Source organism: Cicer arietinum, chromosome 2, assembly GCF_000331145.2.
Source record: "Cicer arietinum cultivar CDC Frontier isolate Library 1 chromosome 2, Cicar.CDCFrontier_v2.0, whole genome shotgun sequence".
Classification (NCBI taxonomy): Eukaryota; Viridiplantae; Streptophyta; class Magnoliopsida; order Fabales; family Fabaceae; genus Cicer; species Cicer arietinum.
Window position 1 is genome coordinate 6,943,704 of NC_021161.2, and position 25,527 is coordinate 6,969,230.

Genomic DNA, 25,527 nt, shown 5'->3' on the forward strand with positions numbered 1-25,527 from the left:
CTTTCCCTATATAGAAGATTTGACACTCATTGTTTTTTCCTGTCTATTCCAAGATTATTGTTTGACGTTGTAATTTTTCAGTCTGTTTGAAACTTAAGGCACTTGTAATACACACAATTCATGGTGATAATTATGAATTTATGACCATAAATGTTTTTTTTTTTTTTTTTTTAACTTTGTGTGGTAATGGAAAAGGGAGGGCAAATCAATTCTGCTTTTTAGAGAAAGATTGTGAGACTATTAAAAAAAAATTATTTTATGAAATATTTTAGTGATTAGATTAAATGAAATGAAGGGAGTGATTTGATGTCAATTAAGAAAATCCAAATCGAATAAATATTAAATAGAAGACATACTCGCCTTTGAAGATGGATGAAGAGAAATAACGCAAATCAGTGAACATTGATCGATTAGAGATGAGAGAGATACAAAGACAAATCAAGAACGAGGGATGATGAGAGAGCGATCGGAGACAGGGAGGACGAGATCGACCAGAGTATATGAGTATATGAGTTTAACCATTGATTGAAACAAACCTACTAGTTTAACCCTTGATTTCAAATTATCAAAGTCCAAGACAAAAGAAAAATAATACTAGTTGTTATTACATAATTGTTAAACTTATAATGTGTTACAGTAGAATATGTTGGAATGGTACATTGATTGAATTGTATAATTTTTGTGTAACTTTTATATTTTTTTTCCTTTATAGTTCAATCATTAGCGACCATAGATAGAGTAAGAAGTGTAAAAGATAATGGATATATGTCATAATCTCCGATCTCAAGTGATTTAAATTCGTCAATAGAGCTTATGAATGTGAATTCATTGGGTATGCAATATACAATAAAGCGTATAGATTTTATGACCTAAATGCAAAAGTGATCATAAAGTCAAATGATGTTGACACCTGTGAAAATTTCAAATCGATAAATAGTGGGGACAATAAACCAAGTCATGTTTCTTTGGCGAGGAGCACTGAAAACAACAAACAAGGCGAAAATGAACCTCGAAGAAGTAAGAGAGCTAGAGTTGTTAAATATTATGAACCCGATTATACGATATATACCTTAGAAGAAGATCCTGCAAATCTTCAAGAAGTTTTGTCATCTTTGGATGCAGATTTGTGACAAAAAATTATAAACGATGAGATGAACTCTCTAGAGTCTACAAGGACCTAGTAGAATTGCCTCATGGATGCAAACCGATAGGTTGTAAATGGATTTTGAAAAAGAAACAAAAATCCGATGGAATTGTTGATAAATACAAGGCTCTCCTTGTAGCCAAATATTTTAGACAGAGAATACAATTTCTTCGACACTTTTTCACCGGTGATTAGAATTACATCCATTATGATACCCATTTCACTAGCTGTTATTCATAACTTGGTGCTACACCAAATGGATGTCAAAAAAGCTTTTTTAAATGATGACTTGAAAGAAGAAATCTATATGAAACAATCTAAAGATTTTGTGATTTATGGACAAGAAAACAAGGTATGTATAGTCTTAAACAAGCTCCTAAGTAATGACATGAAAAATTTGATCACTTGATTATATCGATTGAGTTTAAAGTGAATGATAGTGACAAATGTATTGATTACTAATCATAAAATGACATTTGAACTAGCATATGTCTCTATGTAGATGACATACTCATATTTGGTTCAAACATTTATGTTGTAAATATCTGAAATCATTTATGTGTAACAACTTTGATATGAAAGACTTCAAAGAAGCGGTTGTAATCTTTGGAATCAAGATTACTAGGTCAGAAAAGGGAATTTCTTTGGATCAGTCTCACTAGGTTGAAAAGAACTTAAAGAGATACAAATACTTTGATTGTAAACATGCTTTCACACTATATGATTCAAGTGTGAAACTTTTCAAATACACTGATGAAGGTGTTAGAAAAACTGAATATGAGAGCATCATTGACAGCCTCATGTATGCCACTGATTGTACTAGATCCGACATTGTCTACATCGTGGGACTATTGTGCAAGTTTACTAGTAGACCTAGTATGGAGCATTGACACGCTATCGAAATAGTCATGAGATGTATGAAAAGAACCATGAGTCTCATATTACATTATCATAGATTTTGTCCTTGAAGGATACAAAGATGATGATTGGAACAATTTATCAGATGACTCCAAAGCAACCAATGACTATATTTTTAGTATAGCTAGTAGTGTTGTATCTTGGAAATCGAAGAAACAGACAATATTGGTTCAGTCGACTATGAAGTCTTAAATGATAGCACTAGCTACTCCTAATGAAGAAGCGAGTTGATTGAGATGCTAGCTAGCTGAGATCCCTTTAAGGAAGAAAAAAAACCTATGTCAGTTGTGTTGATTCACTGTGATAGTATTGCGACTATTGCAAAGATTGAGAATCATTATTATAATAATAAGAGACGATAAATACGTCATAAGCACAATATTATTAGAGAGTTACTTTCTAAAGGAGTTGTTATAGTGGATCGTGTACCCATTGATGAGAATTTAACATATCATTTGACGAAATGATTAACTAGAGAGAAACTTCTAAATACATCCAAAATGGTGGCTATTTTCTACAGAGTCACTCATGATGGTAATCTGGTCTAATAGATTAGAGATCCCAATAATTAGGTTCAACAGGTAATAATAAGTCGTGAAGTGATATGAGATGAACATGCTATTATAAATCAGAGAAATATGATTCCTGAAGTGATGATGTGATGAAGTAATAGAAAATATTACTGAGATCTATACTCTATGTGAAGTGAAGTACCCTGCTACAAGAGTACTCTGATAGACTTACCTATGTGAATGTGGAAGTGAGATTGCTTCCTATAGAATTTTGAGGCATAAATTCTTAAAGCATTCACTAATTGAGATAGATGTGCATGACCACTAATGCACGAAATTTTGAGAATACATCCTATAAAAATGTTGTATGTGGGTTTGATATCAGAGATAGAGTTCAAGACTACGAGTCACTCTTATTGAATCTGTCTTGCACAATTTAGGCAGTGCCACAAAATTTCTTGAAATTGTTGTTTGAGTTTCAAATTGTTGTTTTTGAGTTTCGAAAAACTATTTTTAACATAAATTTCAGCCACCAAAGATATTATTGAGTTGAATTGAGTACTAGATTGTTCTCTTTAAGACGTTTCTCATCACTTTTTAAATTGTGCAAGATAAACTATCAACCACGAAATACCAAGAACAAAATAGCTTAAATAAATTGTACCGTTCTAGAATTACACCCTCAATCAATATGGCTATTAAAGTTACTCGTAATATGTTATTATGATCACTCATAAATCAAAAGTTCTACAACACAAAAACTAATCAAATATATACACCAAGTTCTACAACACAAAACAATCGTTAATAAAAATAATAAAATAATTTTTTTTAATTTCTAATTAAAGTCTCATCAAGTTCACATTTATTATATTGTATTAAATTTAAAGAGTTATATTCTCTTACTATTGATTTATGTAAATTATGTTATTTTTGTTTGACTATCAAAATCACATCTTACAAAATTATTTAAAGATAACTTTAGAATTAAACTTAAATTGCTTAAGTTTAAAATTACACGTTTGTTCAGAATCTAGCATCCCAAACTTGAAAAACACACATGTAATCCAAGAAAGACATTTTATTAATTTCAACATTTATTTTAAACATGCCTCAACGATGTACCTTTGCCAACAAAAATATCATATTCAAAATTGATGTACAAATTTGACCCTATAGAGTTGCCTTATTAAAACTCGAGAAAACCCTTGTTTTATTCTTTTGTCACAAGGGCGGTTTATTAATAATAATATTAAGATGTTTCTTTCTGTCAGATCAACCGAAGAGATTACTAGATTTAGTTTTGTTGTCTATAATTTTAATACATTGTTTGAGTTTGAAGCAAACATAAAAATGATAAGAAAACTGAAGAATTAACAACTAAAAAAAAGTCTTAAAAACTAGGTTACATTTCAATGATTTCATTGAAAACAAACGCGAGCCATCTAAAAAAAACTACTCTTGACACAAGACAAATGTGAGCAACAAAATATTTGCGACTTTCCAAGAAAATTTCTTCATCAAACCAGGTGGTTTAATTTGTTCATGAAATAACTCCTTTGGTATCATCACTAACTCAAGACAGCTCAAGAGTATCATGTTTATGTCCAAATGACTTTCACATTTCAAGTAAGCTTCTTGGTTTTCTTCTTCGAAGTTTTTGCAATGGCATCACACGGATCTCTTTTGCGTTTGTTGTTCTGGTTTTCATCTCCATCCATGCTTCCTGAATTCTTTCCCTGAACTTCTAGAGCATCCTTAACAAAAAAATTTAACCTCCACAAGGTAGACTCACTCTGCATAGAGAAGAAACAATATGTTGATTAGCATATTGATATTATAATCAATATTAATATTAAGGATGGTGATCTGTTGACTCTAGGAGTAACTCAGAGTAACTCTTGCTTAAGTTACTCCGTTATCAGCATACTGATAATAATGATCTGCTGTATCAATATCAATTTGATTCAAACAGAAGTATAGATCTAGTGATTACAATATTCTCTCTCTTTTTGTTATGTTTATGAACAATGTGTGTAACGACAGTTTAAATGAAATATGTATTTAATGACCTGAGCATCCATATCAAGATCCACCTCTTCAGCATTTGCTTGGAAGCTTGGATTATTTTCAGCAACAATTTTTAATGCTTTACTTAGATCGTCAGGAGACAGTCTGGTGAAAGAAGTTCCAAGCTTTCTCTTTTCTTCAGTTGACATTTTTCTGTAACCAATTTTCTCAATTTAGCTTGGTGGGAGTGAGAATGTATTTTAGAAAAGGAGTAATAAAGATGAGAGGACTAAATTGAGATTCAACATTCAAGTAAAATATAATGGGTCTCCTAGAACTATAAAACATGCACACAAATTCATACTTAATGTAAGAATCAAGAGAAATCATATTTGATTCTATATATTTGATTGTCTTTATTTTTGTTTTTTATGATTGTCATTATTAAAATATAAACAGTCAAAGACAGTAGTACTAAAATATGAAAATATTATTCCATTACTTTCTTCACTTAAGAACAGAAAAAAGTTTAGGCCAAAATGTATGATATGATAGGTTGTGTTTTGGGTTCATATTTCAGGAAACACGTAACAGCTAACCTGCATCTTCTAACAACCATCTCTCGTAGCTCTTCTAAATGTACACCAACTTCGTCCAGCTGAAAAAATACAAAGCACTTAGATGCATCTATAATACGCGTGAAAAATCTATAGGTTATTTGATCAAATTCTCATGGCACCTTATTGAACTGCTCAATAAGGTTGTAGACATCTCATGAATACCTCATTACTCAAGTCTCTTGCCATTTTAGCATGAGCTGCTTCTTGAGCAAATTGCATAGCAAACTGTGCTTCAGCTTCTTCCTCTTCACGTCTTGTTTCCTACAATTTAATAACACTAGATGATAACAAGCACAAAGAGATTGTTTTTAGACAATTATTTAAGCAGTCTCCAAGATGAAATAAGACCACAATATTAGTAATCAAATTCCATCCAGCACAACAATTGGTTTCAGAAAACAAAACGTTGGAATTTATACCTCTTCGATAACTTTAGGCAGAAGTTGCAACCATTTCTCCTCAAACTTTGCCATTAACGTTTTTGCCATCACATGAACATCACTTCTTTCGTCATTATATTTCATAGCATTCTTGAAAACCAACCTCACATCAGCACATACTTCTCGAACATGCTTATATCCAGTACCATCAATAGCTTCCATTTGGTTTTTAATGGTATTGAAATCCATGGGCTTGTCAATGACCTAGCGTGCATCGTATTACAACAGATCAATCAAAATTCAAAAGGATAAAAAGTTAAATGCAAATAAAAGATTCAGTCACTTAATGAAGGACATGATTGTTTAAGCATAAAAAGGTAATCCTCTATTCAAATCCTTGTAACGCTATATTTGAGAGTATGAGAATCCACTCTCTCCCTCTATTCTCTGTCAGTCTACAGGAAGTTAAGGTAGTTAGTTAAAGAATAAAGAACGATGGATGATAAGCTATAAATAAATAAGAGGAAAGGAAGTTTAGAGAGGGTATCCTTTGGTTTCCGAGAGGAATTTAGGGTGGGAGAGAACCATGTCTCTCTCGAATAGCTGTAAGTTGTAACATAATAGAGTTTTCTACCAATAAACATTGTTTTCTTATATGTTCCAATCCAGTACTTACCATAAATCTCTCTGCATATCAGTAATCAAATGCCACAACAAAGGTCATTACTAATGAAATGTAACATTGGAAATACTTGCATGCATATATGAAAAATACCTCATAATAATCATGTAAGCCAAGTCCCTCTACATCCACTGGTTGCATGAAAGGCCAAGCCCACTTGTGTTGTGTGATCTGACAGAAAAAAGAGCATTAGAGAAGTTCATCACAGGTGAATGTTTTTTAAGCAAATGATTCAATATAGAGGCACAACAACAAAAATTACAGAATGAGGTCAACAAGCACTTCATTTTTCATATTCATCACATAACTTCAAATGAAAGGGAAATTGTCCACTCCACCTTTTTAAAACATGACAAATCGATCGTATAGCAAGCTTCTCATTTTTCTGCAGTCCATTCACTTCTGCATTATCTACAACTGTTATACTTAGTTCAAAACCCCTTTCATGAATACGAATAAGGCTTTTGCAGCTTTCTATGTCTTTCAAATAATGAAATTTAATACAATGGAATCTTTCTAACCACGTGTATGATTGGTATTATGTGAATTGCAATCATGTTATTTTGAGAATATCAGGGTAAAAGGAATTGCCTCTTCACAAAGTATTTATACAAAAATTTTGAGCTACACATCATTGTATTGTTGTCTGCACTAAAAGCCCACACATAGAGCAGAGAACAAAATACAAAAAAACGTCAAACCTATATTTTTGAAGAGACGAGGATTAAAAGCTAAAACATGAAAGAGAAGAAACAGATGATGCAAAAGAAATTCAAAATTACATGACCACGTGTAAAGAGAACAAGGTTATATCATAACACATAGACAACTAACACATTAGTAATGGTGCACACTGCACACAGATATCATGCTCCACAAACACTAACAATAAGTGAAAGATAGTTACCTGGCGTAATATTGTGCCAAAGTGACGTATAAGATCTTGCATTCTTTTGGTAGCAGCCACTTCTCTACGTGATGCATCCTGCTGTTGCTTCTTAATACTTGGAACATGTTTCTCCTTATCTTTATCCTTCGTAATTGAGTTACCTTTAGAGATGTTTGTTTGCTTTTTATTTGCACTGGAGTAAAAGTCATCTATATCATGAACTTTCTGCTCAAGCTGCAGGAAAAGAAGCATATTACTTATTAGAGACAACTTCTCGGGGTGTAAAATTAAGAAGAGAAGTCATAAACAGATACAGAATGAAACACCAATGAACAATCTTTTGCAAAGACCACACAGACAGGTTGATATGATGTGTCCTTGCTGCTTACACTAATTGCAAATTTTCTGTGAACAATCTTTTGCAATATGGCCAAACCTTTTACACAGTATAGCGTTGCACAGAATGCATATTTCTGCTATTGCTCAAACCTTGAGCAGCATAAGCCACATCAACAGGAACAAGGTTCATTGCTTTATGTTCCATTGTTACTTGAGTAGTTACGTGTTGCTCTTCTCAAAGAAAATCACTTAAGAAAGTGTCCAAAGAAGGTACATGAACACGGTTCATCCGACTAGTACGACTAGTCTCCAACTCATATCACAATTTCATCAAGAGCCGGTCTCTTCTGCTGGTTCCATGGACCCTTTTGACAGCAGAGAGTGCTACTTTGGGGACATCAGCAGTAGCAATGTCAGAGTATTCAGTCCATAGGCTTTGAAAAACCAGAATTTTAATCCTCAGTTAAGAGACTCCCTTGCAATAAATTCCCTAATTCATAATCTAGCAGAAATCTCCTTGACACATTGTCTGATAGTAGTATAAATTTTTCAAATAATTGCACATTTCCTTGCCAGACTTGTGTGGCCTCAGATTTCAAAACAAGTGTGGTTCAACTGAGCTAATTATCCAGCTCGTGACACATGCATCAACGGTTTCTCATTAAACTATCTTCTATGGATCTATAGATGCTAGATTACTCCCATCAACATGGACCCATAATTCTTTCCCTTTGACAAATACTTTAAAAATTGAAACTCCCAGGCAGAAGAAATTTTTCCAGTAAAATGAACATGAAGTGATTCTGAGTTTTCACCAGACATGATTGCAGCATGGTGAGAGAAGAACCCGTAGGATCTGACAACACCAAGCAAGAGCAAGAACTCGAGTGCACAAGAATTGACCGGTTCAGTTCAGACATGAGGCTTTGATACCGTGTCAAATATCAAAAGACACCATGATAAAACTGAAGAAAATTGTTTTGAAAACTGTATGGCTCTATGTGGCCCTTTCCTTTCTTAAATAGAGTCAAATAAACCGATACAACTACAAGACAGATTTAATCTAGAGACCAGTGTGCACTGATATGGTTGTTACAAACTATTTACAACTGAATATTATAACCGCTGCATACCACTATTGTCAATCATATATCACAGAATAATAGCCGTTTGTACAAATTCTGCTACACTACATAGCTTAAATGCAGCTTGAGTCGTTATTTGACAATATTTTTTGTACTAAATAATGTAACAACTTGGTTCCTCCATTGTTTTCAAACTTGACCATGAGGCTAGGATGACCAGAATGGTCACTAATGACCTTCTAAAAGCCCCCCTCCCCCCGGTATTACTAATCAATTTGCGAGTTTTTGACTTCCGTGAGTGTTGTACCTTGTACCTAGAGAATAAGTACCAAGTTTGAACTCAGTGGCCGAACCAGACAGTTACAAATCACATATCCCAGAAAATTAACATTTGTTCAAATTCCATTACCCTATAGGGCTGCACTACAACGCTGCTATAGCCTACATTTAACAACACTTCTATATAAAAATAATAAACACATGACAAAATCATAATTACAGTGAGCAACAAATCAGCATAATAATGGCATGCCTAAAAGCCCTAAAATACAGCCTTATCATAAATAAAAATCAAATAACCTGCTAGAAACTACTACAACAACAACCAAATCTTATCACACTAAATAAGGTCGGCTAAATAGATCAAACAATGCCACAATGTTTTAAGCTCATTAATCTTTAGGTCTTCTTGTGCCTCTAGTGGTTTGACTATCCTTCATTTGATCTACTCCTTTTACTACAGAATCTACAGGGCTCATCTCCACATGCCCAAACCACTTCAAGCAAATTTCTACCATCTTTTGATATTACAACTCTCTCTAATGCTAAGATTCTTAATCCTATCTCGTCTAGTTTTTCCATACATTCAACACAACATCCACGTCTCGCTAAAAACTAAATTAAAAAAAAAAAAAAAAAGTAAGCATTTGATATAATGATATGATTATTGCGTAATATAATTGAGTAATAATAATAATAATACTTGCCTGATCAACCTTGGAAATTAGGTCGTCAACGCAATACTTGAAAGTCTCCATTTCAACCATTCAGATATTCCTATGTTGCAGAAGCAGTTATGGCGGCCGAAAATCGCGCTAGAATGTATCTTCGGATATCCTGACGACGAGCAAGTCCAACTGTGTTTTCCGGTCAGTCGGGAACAGTCAGTCGGCGACCAACTTGTTTCTAAATACAAGGCCTAAGCAGTTTTCTTTTTTCTTTCTTTTTTATTCTTATCAAGGTTTTTCTGTTTGATGGAGTTGTTGAGTTGTGTAGTTTTAGGGTTTCAAATAAATTAAAATTAAATGTGCTTATTTATTTTTGTTTTGATTGATTGATGATGGGTATGTTGTCTGTTCAAAGGACAAAATTCTAATCTATTTAATAAAAAGATTAGTAAGATGACAATGTCTAATGTCTTTTTGTGTTTTGTTAATTAAAAAGTTTATTTTGTGTTATTCGTAATCCTTTTGAATAACTTGTTGTGCTTTGTTAAATTATAGGATTTATTTTGTTTCTTTGTTATATTTGAAGTATTTGTAAATTTGTTGATTATAATTTTATTACATTTTGGTTATAAGTTATAATTTTATTAATTTTTCTTATGTTTATTATTTTATTAGTTTTTTTTTATATATAAAGATATAATTTAGTTTATTTAAAAAAATATAAATTATACTATTTCTTTAATGTAAAATAGATTTTTCAATAAACTTTTTAAAATATCAAAAAAAAAAAAAAATTATAGATAACGTATTTTAAAGTCAACCTATTCCCGCTCTTAATTGTAAAATGCAATTTTACAATTAATTGTTGTGTTGATAGGCAAAGAAATTCGTGACTTGTAGTTGGAAAATTCGTGAGGTTGAATTTGCATAGGCAAAGAAACATTATGACTTGTATTAATAAAGATTTCTAGTATAAAATATGCAGATATATTGAACTTCACATAATTTACTTACATCATAAGAGTAGAGGTAGCTCTGGTGTAATTTATTTCAACCAAAAACACATGTGAATAGAGAATTGAAAAACCATTAAACATTCAAGTATGCATATTGTAACTGGGAATAGGGATTACAGAGTTGACTCCATAATAACATTAATGTCAAACTAATCATTATCGAAATACTTTATAATAATTAGATGATCTCCCTCTAGGTCATAAAATGTGAAGGTGTTAAAGATCGATTGTATATAACATGATATTTTTTTCAATGTTATCCATTAATATCCAATCAGACTTCAAATCATTATAAAAGTTCGTATAACATTGATATCCAACTCATATTCAACCTAAACAAAAGGTGGTTATTAGCTTAAAATATAAAAATACATTAAATAATACGTATTAGAAATATGTGGCTTTGTTTATTTATAAATTATCCAAAGCGATGTGCAAATATTTAAGTTTAATGTCAAACTAATTATTATCGAAGTGAGTCCATAATAACATTAATGTCAAACTAATCATTATCGAAATACTTTAGAATAATTAGATGATCTCCCTCTAGGTCATAAAACGTGAAGGTGTTAGAGATCGATTATATCTAACATGACATTTATGTTCATTGTTATCCATTAATATCCTATCAGACTTCAAATCATTATAAAAGTTCGTATAACATTGAGATCCAACTCATATTCGACCTAAACAAAAAGGGGGTGATTAGCTTAAAAAATTAAAATACATTAAATAATACTATTAGAAATATGTGACTTTGTTTATTTATAAATTGTCTGAAGTGATGTACAAATATTTAAGTTTAATGTCAAACTAATCATTACCGAAGTGAGTCCACAATAACACTAATGTCAAACTAATCATTGCCGAAATACTTTATAATAATTAGATGATCTCCCTCTAGGACATAAAATATGAAGATGTTAGAGATCGATTATATCTAACATGATATTTATGTTCATTGTTATCTATTAATATCCAATCAAACTTCAAATCATTATAAAAGTTCGTATAACCTTGAGATCCAACTCATATACGACCTAAACAAAAAGTTGGTGATTAGCTTAAAAAATTAAAATACATTAAGTAATAGTATTAGAAATATGTGATTTTGTTTATTTATAAATTGTCTGAAGTGATGTACAAATATTTAAGTTTAATTGCAGTTTTTGTCTCTCTATTTTTATCAATTCATGAAATTGATCTCTATTTTAAAAGTCAACCATTTTAATTTCTCAATAAGATTTTTGAACTAAAAAATGACAATTTGATATTTTAAATGATGTAGCATATGATCAATTTTATGATATAGAACTATTTAGATACATTAATTATTCATATGTCATTAATTAAATTAGAAAAATGAAGAAAAAAAATTGAAGTTGAAAGTTAAGTTTTTAGAATAGTTTATTGTGACTTTATAAGTGTTAATCATTCAATATCATTATATCTACGTTATTTAAAGTATATAACATTATTATTTTTTAGTTAAAAAATCAAAATGAGAAATCAAAACTGTCGTATTTTAAAATAAAAAGACTAATTTCGTGAATTAATAAAAGTAAGAGAATTAAATCTATAATTAAGCCAAAATTTTAAATTAATATAGCCTTGTACATTAATTTAACCACGGATATATAAAACGATTATTTGAGTCGAGTTATTTATGTGTTGGCAACTAGAGAACAAAAAAATATACTGATAATTTGTTAAATTGGATTCATGTATTTGATACGTAAGACTATGAAAATCATAATTGTAATAATCCTACAAATCAAATAGTATAAATGAATGTAAGAAAACAATATAAATATCCAGATTTCAAAGTAGAAACATGATATAGGTACGAAGGAGCAAATGTTTGCTAATCAAGAAAGGGTAAAAAATATTTTACCAATCTCACTTTAGAAGTAGTATATGGGTTGTTTAAAATATAAAGTGAAACAATTTTAAGTGACAAGTGAACAACATTGAGTTTATTATATAGGTCGTTTTCAAATATATGTCTTGCTCTTTGATCTTTTTCTTTCACTAAGTAAACTCCTTGTTACCGGTAATGACATGGATGTGATGACCCTAAAAAAATAATATATTAACTAGAATTTTCTTCACAACGATGCTTTAACTCATATTGCTGTGTAAATACATAGTTAAAAACAAGTAATAGAGTGGTAAGTAAAGATTGTTCTACGAGATTTGTTGAGTGACTTTATTTATTTTATCAATATTCATTTTAGTAATTGAGGAAAATAAATACTAAATAATTTCATGTAACCAAGGATTTTAAGAAAATCAATAGTTAAATGTAATTTGATTGGATTGCATTGAACAATTAAACTATATTTTCTTTGTTATGATTAACTATATCAATTATGTTACTTAATGCTACAGTATTTAATTCTAGATTTGACCTAATATGTTTTTCAGTTATGTGAGTAAATAGATTCTCTTAGGTATAAATATTCATTAAATTCATTTCTATTGAAGTTCAATTTATCCATTCACTTTGTGATTCCAAATCATATGTCTGAGTATTTGGGTTAGGTTAACGTGTCAATTGTCTAATGTCCCACATTAGCTACTTCAGTTCTATTGATTAATTGTTTTCACTATTTAACAAACTATTATTTATCCTAAGTTGTTCAAACTCATAATAAACATATAAGCCGAAAGATACAAGTTCTATAAATGCATTCACGTCGTTTTAGTTACATTAGCTACATCACATGAATAATACTATTTCATATTAGTTACATCACATTAGCTACATCACATGAATAATATTATTTCATAATCAAAGTTAGCATATTCTATCAAATTGTTTTAGTTCACAGTGAGCAAGACATTAAACAAAGACAAAGAACTTAAATATGAACTCATTAAAACAAAAATTAAATAATTAATAAACAGTTTAAGTGAATCTTCAACGAGAACTAGTGATTTATCAACTACCAAATGCTCATGTTAGAGATACTACTCTTTGCTTCGGTCTTTAATGTAGGAAAGATGAAAAAAAAATTGAATTTGATATTAATTTCAATAAATGAGGCACAACCAAATCAAACATAAGGTATAGTGTAAGTGTGATTAACTATTTTTAGTTCTATGAATTTTTTCTTTTTTACGTTAACCCTAAATGTGTCATTAAATGAGACAAAATCAAACGAATAAAGAATATATCTCATTATACCATCTGCTAACGTGGTACAACAATACATAAATCATACAATTTTGTTTGCAAATGTCTCTCACTTATGCTCTCTTTATAGTTCAACTCAACAATTCTTTTGAGAAAAGTGTTTCTTCAATGATATATCACCCTACATCTCTCACTCGTCCTCTTCACTAGTGCTATAGAAATATGCATCAATTTCTACTCATAAATAAGCACTAATCCTACACACTTGAGATAAACACAAACACAAAACTATGCTTATCTTAAACATTACCAAATCCTAATATTATACATAATCTAACTACCTAATTACTATAGTTATCACCTATATCATCAACAAGTTTGATTGTTGACCTTTGCACCTTTCATCACAAGTTCAATGTGGTCTTGTCCATTTTTGCTCCTCACCACCCAACTATCAATGATTTTTATACCAATCTTCGAAATAAAAGGTACACATTGTTTGTGAAAAAGAATGTAAAACAAATAAGGGAAACAATAGTAAAACTTTGACATACAATAACATTAATTCCACCGATCTAAATAAACTCCGTTAATTAACAAAGAAAAAAATAATTAAATAGAGTAAATTTTGTATCAGTAACTTTTGTTAGGAAAAACATAAAAACTTTAAAGCTCAAATGCAAGTGTCCATATATTTATAAGTTGGATTGATTTTTGAAATACGATAATGAGTATGCATGTTCTAAAATAACCTCCTTTGACTCAAATAAAGGTAAATAATAAATTGTGAACAAAGGAAGCAAACTTGAAAAAAAAATTCTATAATTTTGTCAATGCAAACCATATAAACCTAGAAAAATATAGTTGTAAATAGTGAACACTTGGGAATGAGCTAAAACGTTTTTGGAAACATGCAAATCATATAAACCTAAAGTAATAACTATAGGGATAAAGGCTTTAGGGAACCAATTTTTCGCAAGATTTGAAAGTTAAAGTTATTAATACTTGATGAAGCAACAATACACCATTAGAAAGGTTAACATTGATTTATTTACTAAATAAACAGCATTGATTTATTTACTAAATAAACAAATTGATATATTTACTAAATAGTTAGGAATGTGATGACCCTTCATATATCACTATTTTTAGAGTTATTTTGAGTCAATTTTATAATTTATTTTTTTCAATTTAATATTCGTTTTCGATTATTTTAAATAAATGATTCTTTGATTAAATAAGACGTTTATCTTTTTATTTTCTTGATTAATTAGTTCTTTTGTGCAGTTTTGTATTGTTTTCATTGAGTTAGCACATTGCTATAAATTTTGGTAAAAAACAACATGTCAAATGTGGCAAAGATATTGAAATCTAGTTTGTACTATATTGGAGGGTGATAAGGGCAAATTGAAAAAGAAAGAGATCAATTTTGGAAGAACAAAGGTGTTTATCTAACATTGGACCCCATAGCAAAGGTAATTATTATATATATATATATATATATATATATATATATATATATATATATTATTTATTAATATTAGTATTTGTTATTTTAAAGACCTATAATATCAATCGATTCGTCTACTTGTCGTTCCCTATTCTAATGCGGCAATACATTTGTTTCAAAAGTTTTTTTTTTTGAAAGTAACAACTTTATTACCAGCATTCATTTTATTTATTATTAATATTAATTATTATACTATGTAATTTGCACGAATGCATGATGTGTTTGTAACCATTCTTTCCGATTTCTATCCAGGTTAAACGCATTTGTAAGTATGTAAGTAAAATTGATTTTATTTAAAAATCAATCCTATTTATTTGCTACCTTTATATATATATTATTAGTATATAAGGCTTAGAAATCTTAATTATTTATAATTATAATTGACTGAAGAAAACATATCAAACAAAAACTTATTGAATTCGTTCAAGACTTCAAATTATTAAAACCATATATATTTTTCTTTTATCTTTGTATTCCTTTAGTAAAGCTAACATTTGTAAAAACTCATAAAAATCTGCTAGAAACTCCATTGAAGTTGCTTTAATTTTAGGTTTCGTAAGTAAAAATAAATTTGAGATCACAACAGTATATGTGAATTTGTAAAAAAATACATAAAATAGGTGTGATCTATTTATAAGTGTTTCAGAGTTTGTAATAATATTAATATATTATTACTTAATTTGATTGCAGCTTAATCTGTCCGAGTTTGTCTTTGTAAGACTCCAGTTACAAGGCTTTGTTGGGTTTGATGTCATACTTGGATGAATTTAAGTGTTTTGTCATTATATTGCTTACTATTATTATGTTATTTTTAAATTTTTTTTGTTATTAATAATCTTTTTTTAATGTTATTTAAAAAAAATATTATTTTGTATTACTTTTATTTTCATTATTCTAATTAGTATAATTGTACAATATATTTTATTTTATCATTTTTATTTTGTCCAGCAAATATCTTATCTCTTAGAAAGAAGTGAACCAATTTCATCTACTCATATGATTAATAATGAGGCCAACAAATATATACCTACTGATTCAACTCAAGTATAAGCTAACACACAAGCAAATGGAAATGATATCGCTCTAGAAAACCAACTTCTAATTGTTGAGAGAAAGAGAAAAAAAATATCACTTGTTTTGAATAATTTTGATGAAGTTGAAATCTCTAAAGGTGTGAAGAAAGCGGTTTGCAGATAGTGTAAACTAAAATTGTCTACTGGAGGACCAAGAACTAGTACTAGTCATTTGAAAAGACACACTAGAGATTGCAATTAAAAGAAGTTGCCGACGACTACTGAAATAAGACAAGTTGTCATTCCATTTTAGCCATCGAAGTCAATAACTCTTTTATTAGTCTTGTTGTTAGATATTCTAACGAAATGATGAGGGAAATAATTGCAACTTCTATCTGAAGTAACAATGTCAATTATAAGGAAGAGGGGTTTGAATTATAATTGTCTCTTTTTAAAAATTCTTGTTTAAAACTAAAAAAATTAACTCAAAGTTGATCTTGGTTATAAACGAAGAATGTTATTGGTTAGTGGAAAAACAACTATATCAATTTATCAATATAAACACTGAATGTAAGACAAACAATAAATAGAGATAGAGATAGAGAGATCACACAAGTATGTATCATAGTTCACCCAACACGGGTTACATCCAGTCCTCACAAATGTGAGATTTTCCACTAAATGCTTCAAAGTAAGAATGTTCTTAGTTTTGATAGATCAGTCTTGATCTATTACACAGTCTCTACTTTTCTACCTAGAAAGGATTTCCATAGGTTACCTAACACTATTTCAGATAGGATTTTATAATCTACCTTTTAAATCATAAAAGAATTTTTACACACTACTCAAGCTATGTTAACAATATAGCCTTGAGTTACAAAGTAATGATTTGAGAATGTTAGAATCTGGGTATTGTTCAACTCTTGTTTGAGAAATAGATTCTATATTTTAGAACTCAGTTATCACTGATTTGAAAAACACTCAGAGAATGGAACTTCAACTTTAGAATGATTTTGACAAGCTCGAGTATGATTGAAAGATTAATGTTTTGCTTGACACTTTGAGTTTTGTTTTGTTCTTCATCGTGAAGCTTTATTTATAGGCTTCAAGAGAGCTTATGACAACTCTTTTAACCGTTGGAAGTAGGCTAGCTATCATGAGTAAGTGAATGGATAAGATCAACCATAAAGCAGGATTATTCATGCTGAAGCCAGGAATGTTCTTGAGATCCAAGAACGTTCTTCGAATTGGTTTGAGATGAACTGACTTGTACTTGTGATCCTGCTAGTTGTCTGTAATAATTACTTGCTTTATGTCACGTGTGCAGGTCTGTTTGAAGATACAAATAGCAAAGTCTTTTACAGCCTGTTAATTTGTACTTGTTTTTGCTTGACTTGGAGAATGATCTTGCTTTATGCATTTTATGAAGCAAGGTTTTGAGCCTTCGAATTCTGGAATGATTCTTGCTTAGATTGATCCTTGTTTATTCTTGATGAAGATATGTAATGAATACAACTTCCTGGATCTAATTTTTTACATTGAAATCGGATCATTCTTGTTTATGGCAGATGTGGAGAACGTTATTCATTTTCCGGAAATCTGCCAAAAACGTTATTCGTTTTGCTGATTTTGCTTTCTTGATTTTAATAAGATTTGTTTTGTAATACTTGATACCTATCTTGTTTTAATACACTTAAAAACACATGTTAAATACCTAGACATTTAGAATCATAATTAAAAAGTCTTAATTAACCTTTTGTTTAGTTATCATCAAAACATTAATTTGATATTTTGTTTCAACACTATCATGGTTCACGAATATCCTTTTACTGTTGTCGAGGACAACATTTGGATGTGGGGCTTCCAATATGCAAACCTAGATTTTCATAAGATTACTCATAAAACAACAATAAGTGATTGTTTGACACTATTTGAGATGGAGAATAAAATTTAGAAGAAACTTTTAGGAAATGTGAGCAAGATTAATTTAACTACATATATGTGAAAATATAGCCATCAAGTAGTTGAATATATGGCTATTACGTGACATTTCAATGATGTAAGATGAAATCTTCAAAAAAGAGTTTTGTGTTTTGTGCAATTGCCCCCTCCAAGGCGTGGTATTGGTGCTATATATAAATGTTTGAAAACTTTGAGGATTGAAAATAAATTTTTTTCAGTATCTGTTGATAATGCTTCTTACAATGATTCATGCTTAAAATCTCTCAAACATAATTTATCTTTAAGTAGTAAGTTAGTCTTTGGTGGTTCTTTGTTTCATGTTCGATGTTGTGCACACATATTTAATTTGTTAGTGCAAGACGACCTTAGTAAAATTAAGGATACCACTTATTCGTGAAAATTTCAAATATGTTAACCACAACGCGCAAGACTAAAGACATTTTGTGATGTGGTTGAGCAGAAGCGCTTAAAAAAAAAAAAGAAACTCGTCATTAATTGTCCAACAAGATGGAATTCAACTTTTAATATGTTGTACTTTACTTTGAAATTTAAGATTGTCTTTGTCGCCTACAAAAAAAAAAGTCTCATTATGATCACGCCCCTTCACTTGAAGAATGAAACAAAGTTGAGAAAGTTTATAAGTTATTAGAAGTATTTAATTGTGCAACTCATGTGATCTCAGATAGTTTGTCAACTATTTATTTTTGTACTTTATTAGGTCACCTTATTATTCTTTGAAGTGTTTAATGTCATTACTATTTTAAATATAGGTTCCGACCGCAAAATTGTATTTAACAGAAGTTTGGAAGGTTAAACAAATACTTGATAAAGCTGCTGAAGACGAAGATTTCTTTATGAAATAAATGGTAGGTCAGATGAAAATAAAGTTTGACAAATACTGGAGGAGAGTGTAATATGTTGATGGCTATTGCTAGTGTTTTGGATCATAGGTGCAAATTTCATATGGTGTGTATATGTTTTCCCTTAATATATAAATCTAAAGTAATTGCTGATAAGAATATAAAGAAAGTCAGAAGTTCATTAAAAGAATTATATGATGAATATATAGCTTTATGTTTGGAAGAGTCTATGTCTTCGATTGTTAATTTGAATAGTAATAATGTATCATCCTCTTAAGAGAATGATACAATCGTCATTGGATTTGATGAAATTTTGAGCATTTTGCGTGAAAATAAAATTGTGTCTCCAATAAAATCAGAATTACAAGAGTATCTTAATTAAGGTATTTACGTTCCTAACACCAGATCTTTTAGTGCTTTGATCTGGAACATTAAATATAAGATTAACATTAAATAATGTGAAGAAAAAAAATCAAAGATTAATATTTTTTATTTAATATGATATTTTAGTAGTATTTATTCATTTTTATTTTAAGAATTTGTTCATTTAATTATTTAGTATTGTTTAGCCCATGTGACATATATGTATTTTTTCAAAGATTGATAAACAAAAGATACAATGCTTATAATTTTATTAGTTAAGCATCCACAAAACAATGCACAAATGAAGCATACACCAAAAATTTAAAACTGGGGCATTCCGAGAATTGAACTCGGGACCTCTCGCACCCTAAGCGAGAATCATACCACTAGACCAAATGCCCATATTTGGTATGAAAATTAAATATATAAAACTAATAGTAAAAACCGTGTTGTGTTGCGTTGATACATGAATTCATGTAACTAAGAAGAAAAAGAAGAGAGTGAGTTTGAGTTGATTGAAGCAATAGCAATTGCAATTAGCGATGAGTCTTCTTCACTTGCTTCGATCACAGAGTCGCCATCGCTCAATATTATCAACTAAATCTTCTTCAGGTTTTCCTTTCTTCACTCTTTTTCATATTATCTTTCACGTGCTTCTTATGAATTTTCATTTTTCATTTTTCATTTTTCATTTTTCAGTTTTCATTATTCTTACTCTTATTCTTATGCTTTCTTTCACTCTTCAAAACTCATGCTTCATACACTTATACTTTTTTTTTCAATCTCTTTTTCGGGAACTTGACAGAACCACTAAATTAGGGTTTTTTAGGGGTTTTTCATCATTTCTCACTAAAAAACCCTTTTTTGAGTTATTCACCTTATTATTTATTATTACTAATCACAACCTTGCACATAGTGTATTCAAATCATTTATACTTTCATATAGTGTATAATACTTGTTTAGATATGATAGAAGGAGATAAGGTAGTGTTCAGATCTATTATGAAAAAAATGCTTTGGCTGTTTCGTCGTGGTTGTTTTCTGTGATTTTTCTTCACTCCCTTAAAATGGAGAATAACAGTAAAGGAGCCTACAGATACCGTTTTGTCGCCAGTGTTCCCTTTTTTATGACCTAGGTCTATGTAGCATTGATATTTTACATTAAAGGTGTGGTGTGCCCACACATGTTGGTGTCTGAGATTGACACGATGTATGTGGTTACATTGATTCACTTATATTTTCTTAAAGTATTACCAATGTTTGTGTTTTAGGTGTCTGTGTAAGTGCTTCATAGCTAGATGCATCTGATGTGATCAAACTGGTATTGGTCAAGCATCACAAGTTAGAATCACATGTTTTGTTTGTCTCTCCTATTGTTTGTGAATTTGTTTTCTACATACAGAGTAGGGTCAGGGACGAAAACAACAACTCAGCAGTTGTAGATTACCTTTGAATACACTTTAAAATTTATATAAACTTTTCATTTAACCTTGGAAGATGGCAAGAAAACAAAATGAATCAGACAACAATTAAGAGGTTGTTTTTGTCCATGTCAATTATATTGACAAAAGATAATTTTATTAGAAAGAAAGAAGTGATGGGAAATGCAATTAATTGGAGGATGAGAAAAATCCTCCGGGGAATGCTTCTTCCCCAACTGCTGTGTTAGGCTGAAATTGCACCTATGGTTTTTTAAAACAGCATATTAAGGAAGCCAAAAACATAGTCTTATCCCAAACTAAAAGTTAAGGGAAGAGAACTGTCCCAAAAATGTTAGCTTTTATAGATCAGTGACTGCTTCCACAATTCTTTCCCAGATTTTCCAACATCATTGAACTTAATCAATTTTGAAAGTAGGAGGACAAACAATTAGACTGTCAATTGCGGTTTGCGGAGAATATTGATTTGTTTAAATTTCACTACACTACAGTCTACAGCGCTATAGCACCACATTAGCCTCTATTTGACAACAATTTGTACTAAATTGCATATCTTGGAACAATAGCGATTTGTTTAAATTCTGCTATGTTATAGTGCCGCTATTTGAATATAATTGTTAGAAAGATGTTTTAGTTTGTGCAAAATTTAAACCCTGTTAAATTAGTCTTGTATATGTACTATGATCTTTGACATCATGGTAGGCAAAAAAAAAAAAGTATGGTTGTAATGCTATGACCCTTTCATATGTGGATATTGTTGACTTGATGTGTAGCCCTTTTGTTGCTAAAATTTAGTCTCTTCTCTTCTAAAATATCCATTATGGAGAGCAACTCAAAATTTCAATCTCTTTAGTGGATGCATATTACCGATTTTCATGTTCTTTTAATGTGTGCTTTCCTTTGTTCTTTACTTTGTTGATATCTGATATGACAGTAATGTCTGATTTAGAGGCTTCTAATAATGTATGATTTTTTTGTTTGTGCCAAATTGTTAACACAACAATATAAGCTTTAGCTGTAATGGAATGGAAGCAGTGTGATATAGACTCATTGGGTCTGTTACTATTTCTTATACAAAAGTTTAAACAATGTGATGTTTTGTGTATAGAGCTGAAAACGATAAATGGAAACACAATGTTTTGTAAGGAGTTTTATTTACAAAATCTTATGTTGTTTTCTGCTTTTCAAAGTTTTGCACAAGAAAATGTGAAAACAAGTTGTTTCATAACCAATTATGGATTCTACTTGTTGATTTTTTGCAGTCTTCTATTAATTAATGGTTGAAACATATGTATACTTTAAGTGACCAAATCTTGAGAATAATATCTTAATCTATTCTTATCTAAAAAATAACCTTCTTTGCTTCAAAATTTCTATTTGTAATATGTTAAATTTCCAATTTATTTATCTCAGTTCTTCAATGATCCAGAGAGGTTTTCATCGCCTTAGTTGGCTTCAATTTTTAGCTTAATAAAATTTGAATGACTGGATATTATGGAACTGAATTAATTGAATCTTGGGTCCTGGTTTGATCTGCTTCCAAGCCATGGTTCATTATGTTTCAGCTCTTGCCAAATGCTAATAGTCTTTCAACTATAACATAAACTCATCAAAAGACACCAAATTCACCACATAACTTCAAATTAGAATGTAAACGTAATAAATAGCCGTAGCTATAAACGCCCTATAAAATCAATAATCTGGAGTTAAGATGTTGGGGTTATGCTTGTATTAAAACAATGATCACTCATGTAGTGTTTTTTATGGTTACTCGCATGTAAATGTAATGTTCTATTGAGGAAACAACACTATTTTATCTTGTTTCATATATTCTGAAAAATGTCATTGCTAGTTCACTTTTGCCTTCTTAATGTGTTTCTCTTTTTCTATTAGGTAATTGAGTTTGAATTATATCATATTTTATGACTATGTTCCTAAACTGCATTTATATAGAGCTCTTATTTGGATTTTTCTGAAATGATGGCTGGTTAGAATGCCAACACTGTTAAAGCTTTTTTCTTCAATTTTTATTTATTGTAAATAATACGACCATTAATATTATACTTGTATACATTTCTTTCTATGGTTCAGTGTACCAGTGTTTCAGGTCCTCCACATGTGGCCAGCCAAGTAGTGCTAATCCGACATTCAAAACACCGATCAATACTAATCCAACATTTAAGACTTCTTCCCAACTTGCTGCCGCCCAAATAAGATGGGCATCGAAAGCCCCAACAAAAGAGGACGACAGGATTAGCATTGGACCTAGCAATGGAGGACAAAATGAGGAAGGAGATAAGGATTCTGGAATTTACTACCACGGTCCAATCTCAAGTACCATAAAAAAAGTAAAACTTCTGTCTCTCTCGACTTGTTGCCTCTCGGTATCTCTCGGTCCGGTCATAACCTTCATGACATCCCCTGACATGAATGTCATCCTAAAGGGTGCAGTGGCATCATCAGTGATATTCTTTAGTGCTTCTACAACCGCCATCCTTCACTGGTTCGTCAGCCCGTACGTTCACAAACTCCGATGGGAACCTGGTTCGGACAGCTTCCAGGTGGAGATGCTATCATGGCTAGCAACACACATCCCGAAAACTATTAAGTTTTCCGATATTCGTCCGCCGGAAACCAATAGGCCTTTTGTGACTTTTAAGGCTAATGGAAGTTTCTATTTTGTGGACACAGAACACTGTCACAATAAAGCACTTCTTGCTAGACTCACCCCACAAAAGGTAACTCATGACTCTGCTTTCAAGAACTTGTGATTTGAAAAATGCTGCTGACATGAGTAGAGTAAGCTATAGCCATGTGTAAATGTGGTTGGACTTGGACTTTTACTCTTTGTTGAGATTTTATACCTTTTGTTCTGATGATAGCATGAACTGTTTAGGTTTTAACAATAAAAGTATTCGGTGTGTTTTTTGTAACTTCAATTATTGGGATTTTCAAGTCCTTCAAAATTATTAATGATTGATGTGTACTCGTTGGTCGTTGAGTGCTTCTATTTTTTGGTTATTAAAAATATTATTATATATATATATATATATATATATATATATAATATTGGAAGGATGTTTTCCAGTAGCTTAATTTCACATAAAAGGATTTTTGTTTTCACTGTGATTATAATTTTTTTTGTCTGTCTACATAGGTTTATGTAAGAAATAGCTAACAGATTCACCAAACAAAAGACGAAATAGCTAAAAGAATTTTATTGTTCATGGACTTTTTTCTATATTCTGTAGGGTTAACCTTGTTGCTTCTCTCTCAACCTTTCCTCTCTTCTTTTTTATTCACCAAAGGGTGTGTTTTAATTTGTTTTTATAAGAAAATTTTAAGATTAGGAGATGGAGAAAAGACCTTAGGATTTCATGAATCTACAATCTATCGAACCGGTAGAGTTGGCTGTGTGTTTTAATTCAATCCACTGCCAAACAAAATATATTCTAAATTTGTGGTCAAATTCAATTTAATTCCAAATTACTAAAATATTATCTTTATAAATCGTTAACACCATACCACGATTAAATGGGTAAAATTAATTAGTCTATTGTTACCGAAAATTGGGCAAATAAATTTTCACCAATTATAATTTCTACCTGAAAAATGACTCGATTGTTAATAGAATTTAAGCAAAAATATCATGCATTTCAATCTGTCTTTGTTTTAGTAAGCTAATTCAATTGCCTCTACTCAAATTAAATTAGTTCAAATTTATCAAAGGTATTAATGTAATCCAAACCAAATTACAATTTATTTTTGTTTTTAAGTAGATGACTTTTTTGGTTTATAGTCGATGTGCCACCCTTTATTTTTATTTTCTCTCAATAGTGAGAAGTTTCTCTCCTTAGTGAGAGATGTAGTTTTTTCTTCGAAACAAGAAGTGTTCGTTCGGTGTTTATGTGAGTGAGATAGTTTAAGTGACATAATGAAGTTAGAAGATAAAAGAAGGGGATTTAATAATTTGTTCATTGTTAGCACGTGCTAAATCTCAAGATACAACACATACGAAAAGTACCTAAGTTGTAGAAGTGGAATGGATGTCTACTTGCATCAATTTTTATGGAAGATGCTCTCCTACCAAAAAAAACATAGAATTTTACTGAATTGGACCTTCTAATAGAATAAAACTTCAATCCGTTAGTGAAGAACTATTAATCCAATAATATATTTTTCATATTGGGAAAATATTTTCTACACATCGTAAATAAACATCGGAGAGTGGATGAATATATTTTTTTTTTATTGGCGATCCCTTGTTTCTAGGCTTGGCAAGACTAATATGTGGGATAAATGGAAACAGTCTAGAATTACAAACTATGTGTCATATTTTATTGCTTTTTCTTCTTTTTCTCAATTTTAATTCAAGCAAATAAAGTAGTAATCAACTATTGAAAATCATTGAATTTTTCTGTAAGTTGCTCAAACCTCGGTAAATTGTCAATTAATTTTGGCATCAGTTTATTTGATAAGAGACGACACTTTTTGGAAATTAAGAGAAACCCTAAACCTCTTACTCCCTCCATTTTAAAATATAAGCAAAATTTATTAAAAAAAGTTGATATATTTTATTTAAAATTTAAATTTATTTTTTTCTTTGACTAATTTTAATTATATTTTGGAACAGAATAATATATGTTATTGGACAATTGAGCTTGAACCAATTAAAGTGATTTTCATGTTGGAACGAAAG

At 30.4% G+C, this 25,527-nt stretch overlaps 2 protein-coding genes and 1 non-coding gene across 3 annotated transcripts; 1 reads left to right on the forward strand and 2 right to left on the reverse strand.

The window, feature by feature from the left end:
- Positions 1–3,834: 3,834 nt before the first annotated feature.
- Positions 3,835–9,865, reverse strand: LOC101506478 (transcription factor GTE6-like). Its single transcript, XM_004489877.4, has 8 exons — positions 9,566–9,865; positions 7,174–7,389; positions 6,360–6,437; positions 5,624–5,848; positions 5,367–5,465; positions 5,184–5,242; positions 4,647–4,797; positions 3,835–4,370 (listed from the first exon to the last, which is right to left on the reverse strand). Exons 1-8 carry the CDS (start codon positions 9,623–9,625, stop codon positions 4,200–4,202), a joined length of 1,059 nt encoding a protein of 352 aa, XP_004489934.1. The 5' UTR covers positions 9,626–9,865; the 3' UTR covers positions 3,835–4,199.
- A 9,853-nt stretch (positions 9,866–19,718) lies between these two features.
- Positions 19,719–19,790, reverse strand: TRNAP-AGG (transfer RNA proline (anticodon AGG)). Its single transcript has one exon. It is a non-coding gene; the product is annotated as a tRNA-Pro (tRNA).
- Positions 19,791–19,839: 49 nt separating this feature from the next.
- Positions 19,840–23,814, forward strand: LOC101506806 (uncharacterized). Its single transcript, XM_004489878.4, has 2 exons — positions 19,840–20,001; positions 22,920–23,814. Exons 1-2 carry the CDS (start codon positions 19,932–19,934, stop codon positions 23,597–23,599), a joined length of 750 nt encoding a protein of 249 aa, XP_004489935.1. The 5' UTR covers positions 19,840–19,931; the 3' UTR covers positions 23,600–23,814.
- Positions 23,815–25,527: the final 1,713 nt, after the last annotated feature.

Coding starts and splice junctions, on each gene's coding strand:
- LOC101506478 (XM_004489877.4), bottom strand. CDS start 9,625: ATGGTTGAAATGGAGACTTTCAAGTATTGCGTTGACGACCTAATTTCC. Junction 7,390..9,565: donor TAATTTCCAAGGTTGATCAG/GCAAGTATTATT, acceptor CTTTTCCTGCAG/CTTGAGCAGAAAGTTCATGA. Junction 5,243..5,366: donor CAAGAGACTTGAGTAATGAG/GTATTCATGAGA, acceptor GTATTTTTTCAG/CTGGACGAAGTTGGTGTACA.
- LOC101506806 (XM_004489878.4), top strand. CDS start 19,932: ATGAGTCTTCTTCACTTGCTTCGATCACAGAGTCGCCATCGCTCAATA. Junction 20,002..22,919: donor ATCAACTAAATCTTCTTCAG/GTTTTCCTTTCT, acceptor TCTATGGTTCAG/TGTACCAGTGTTTCAGGTCC.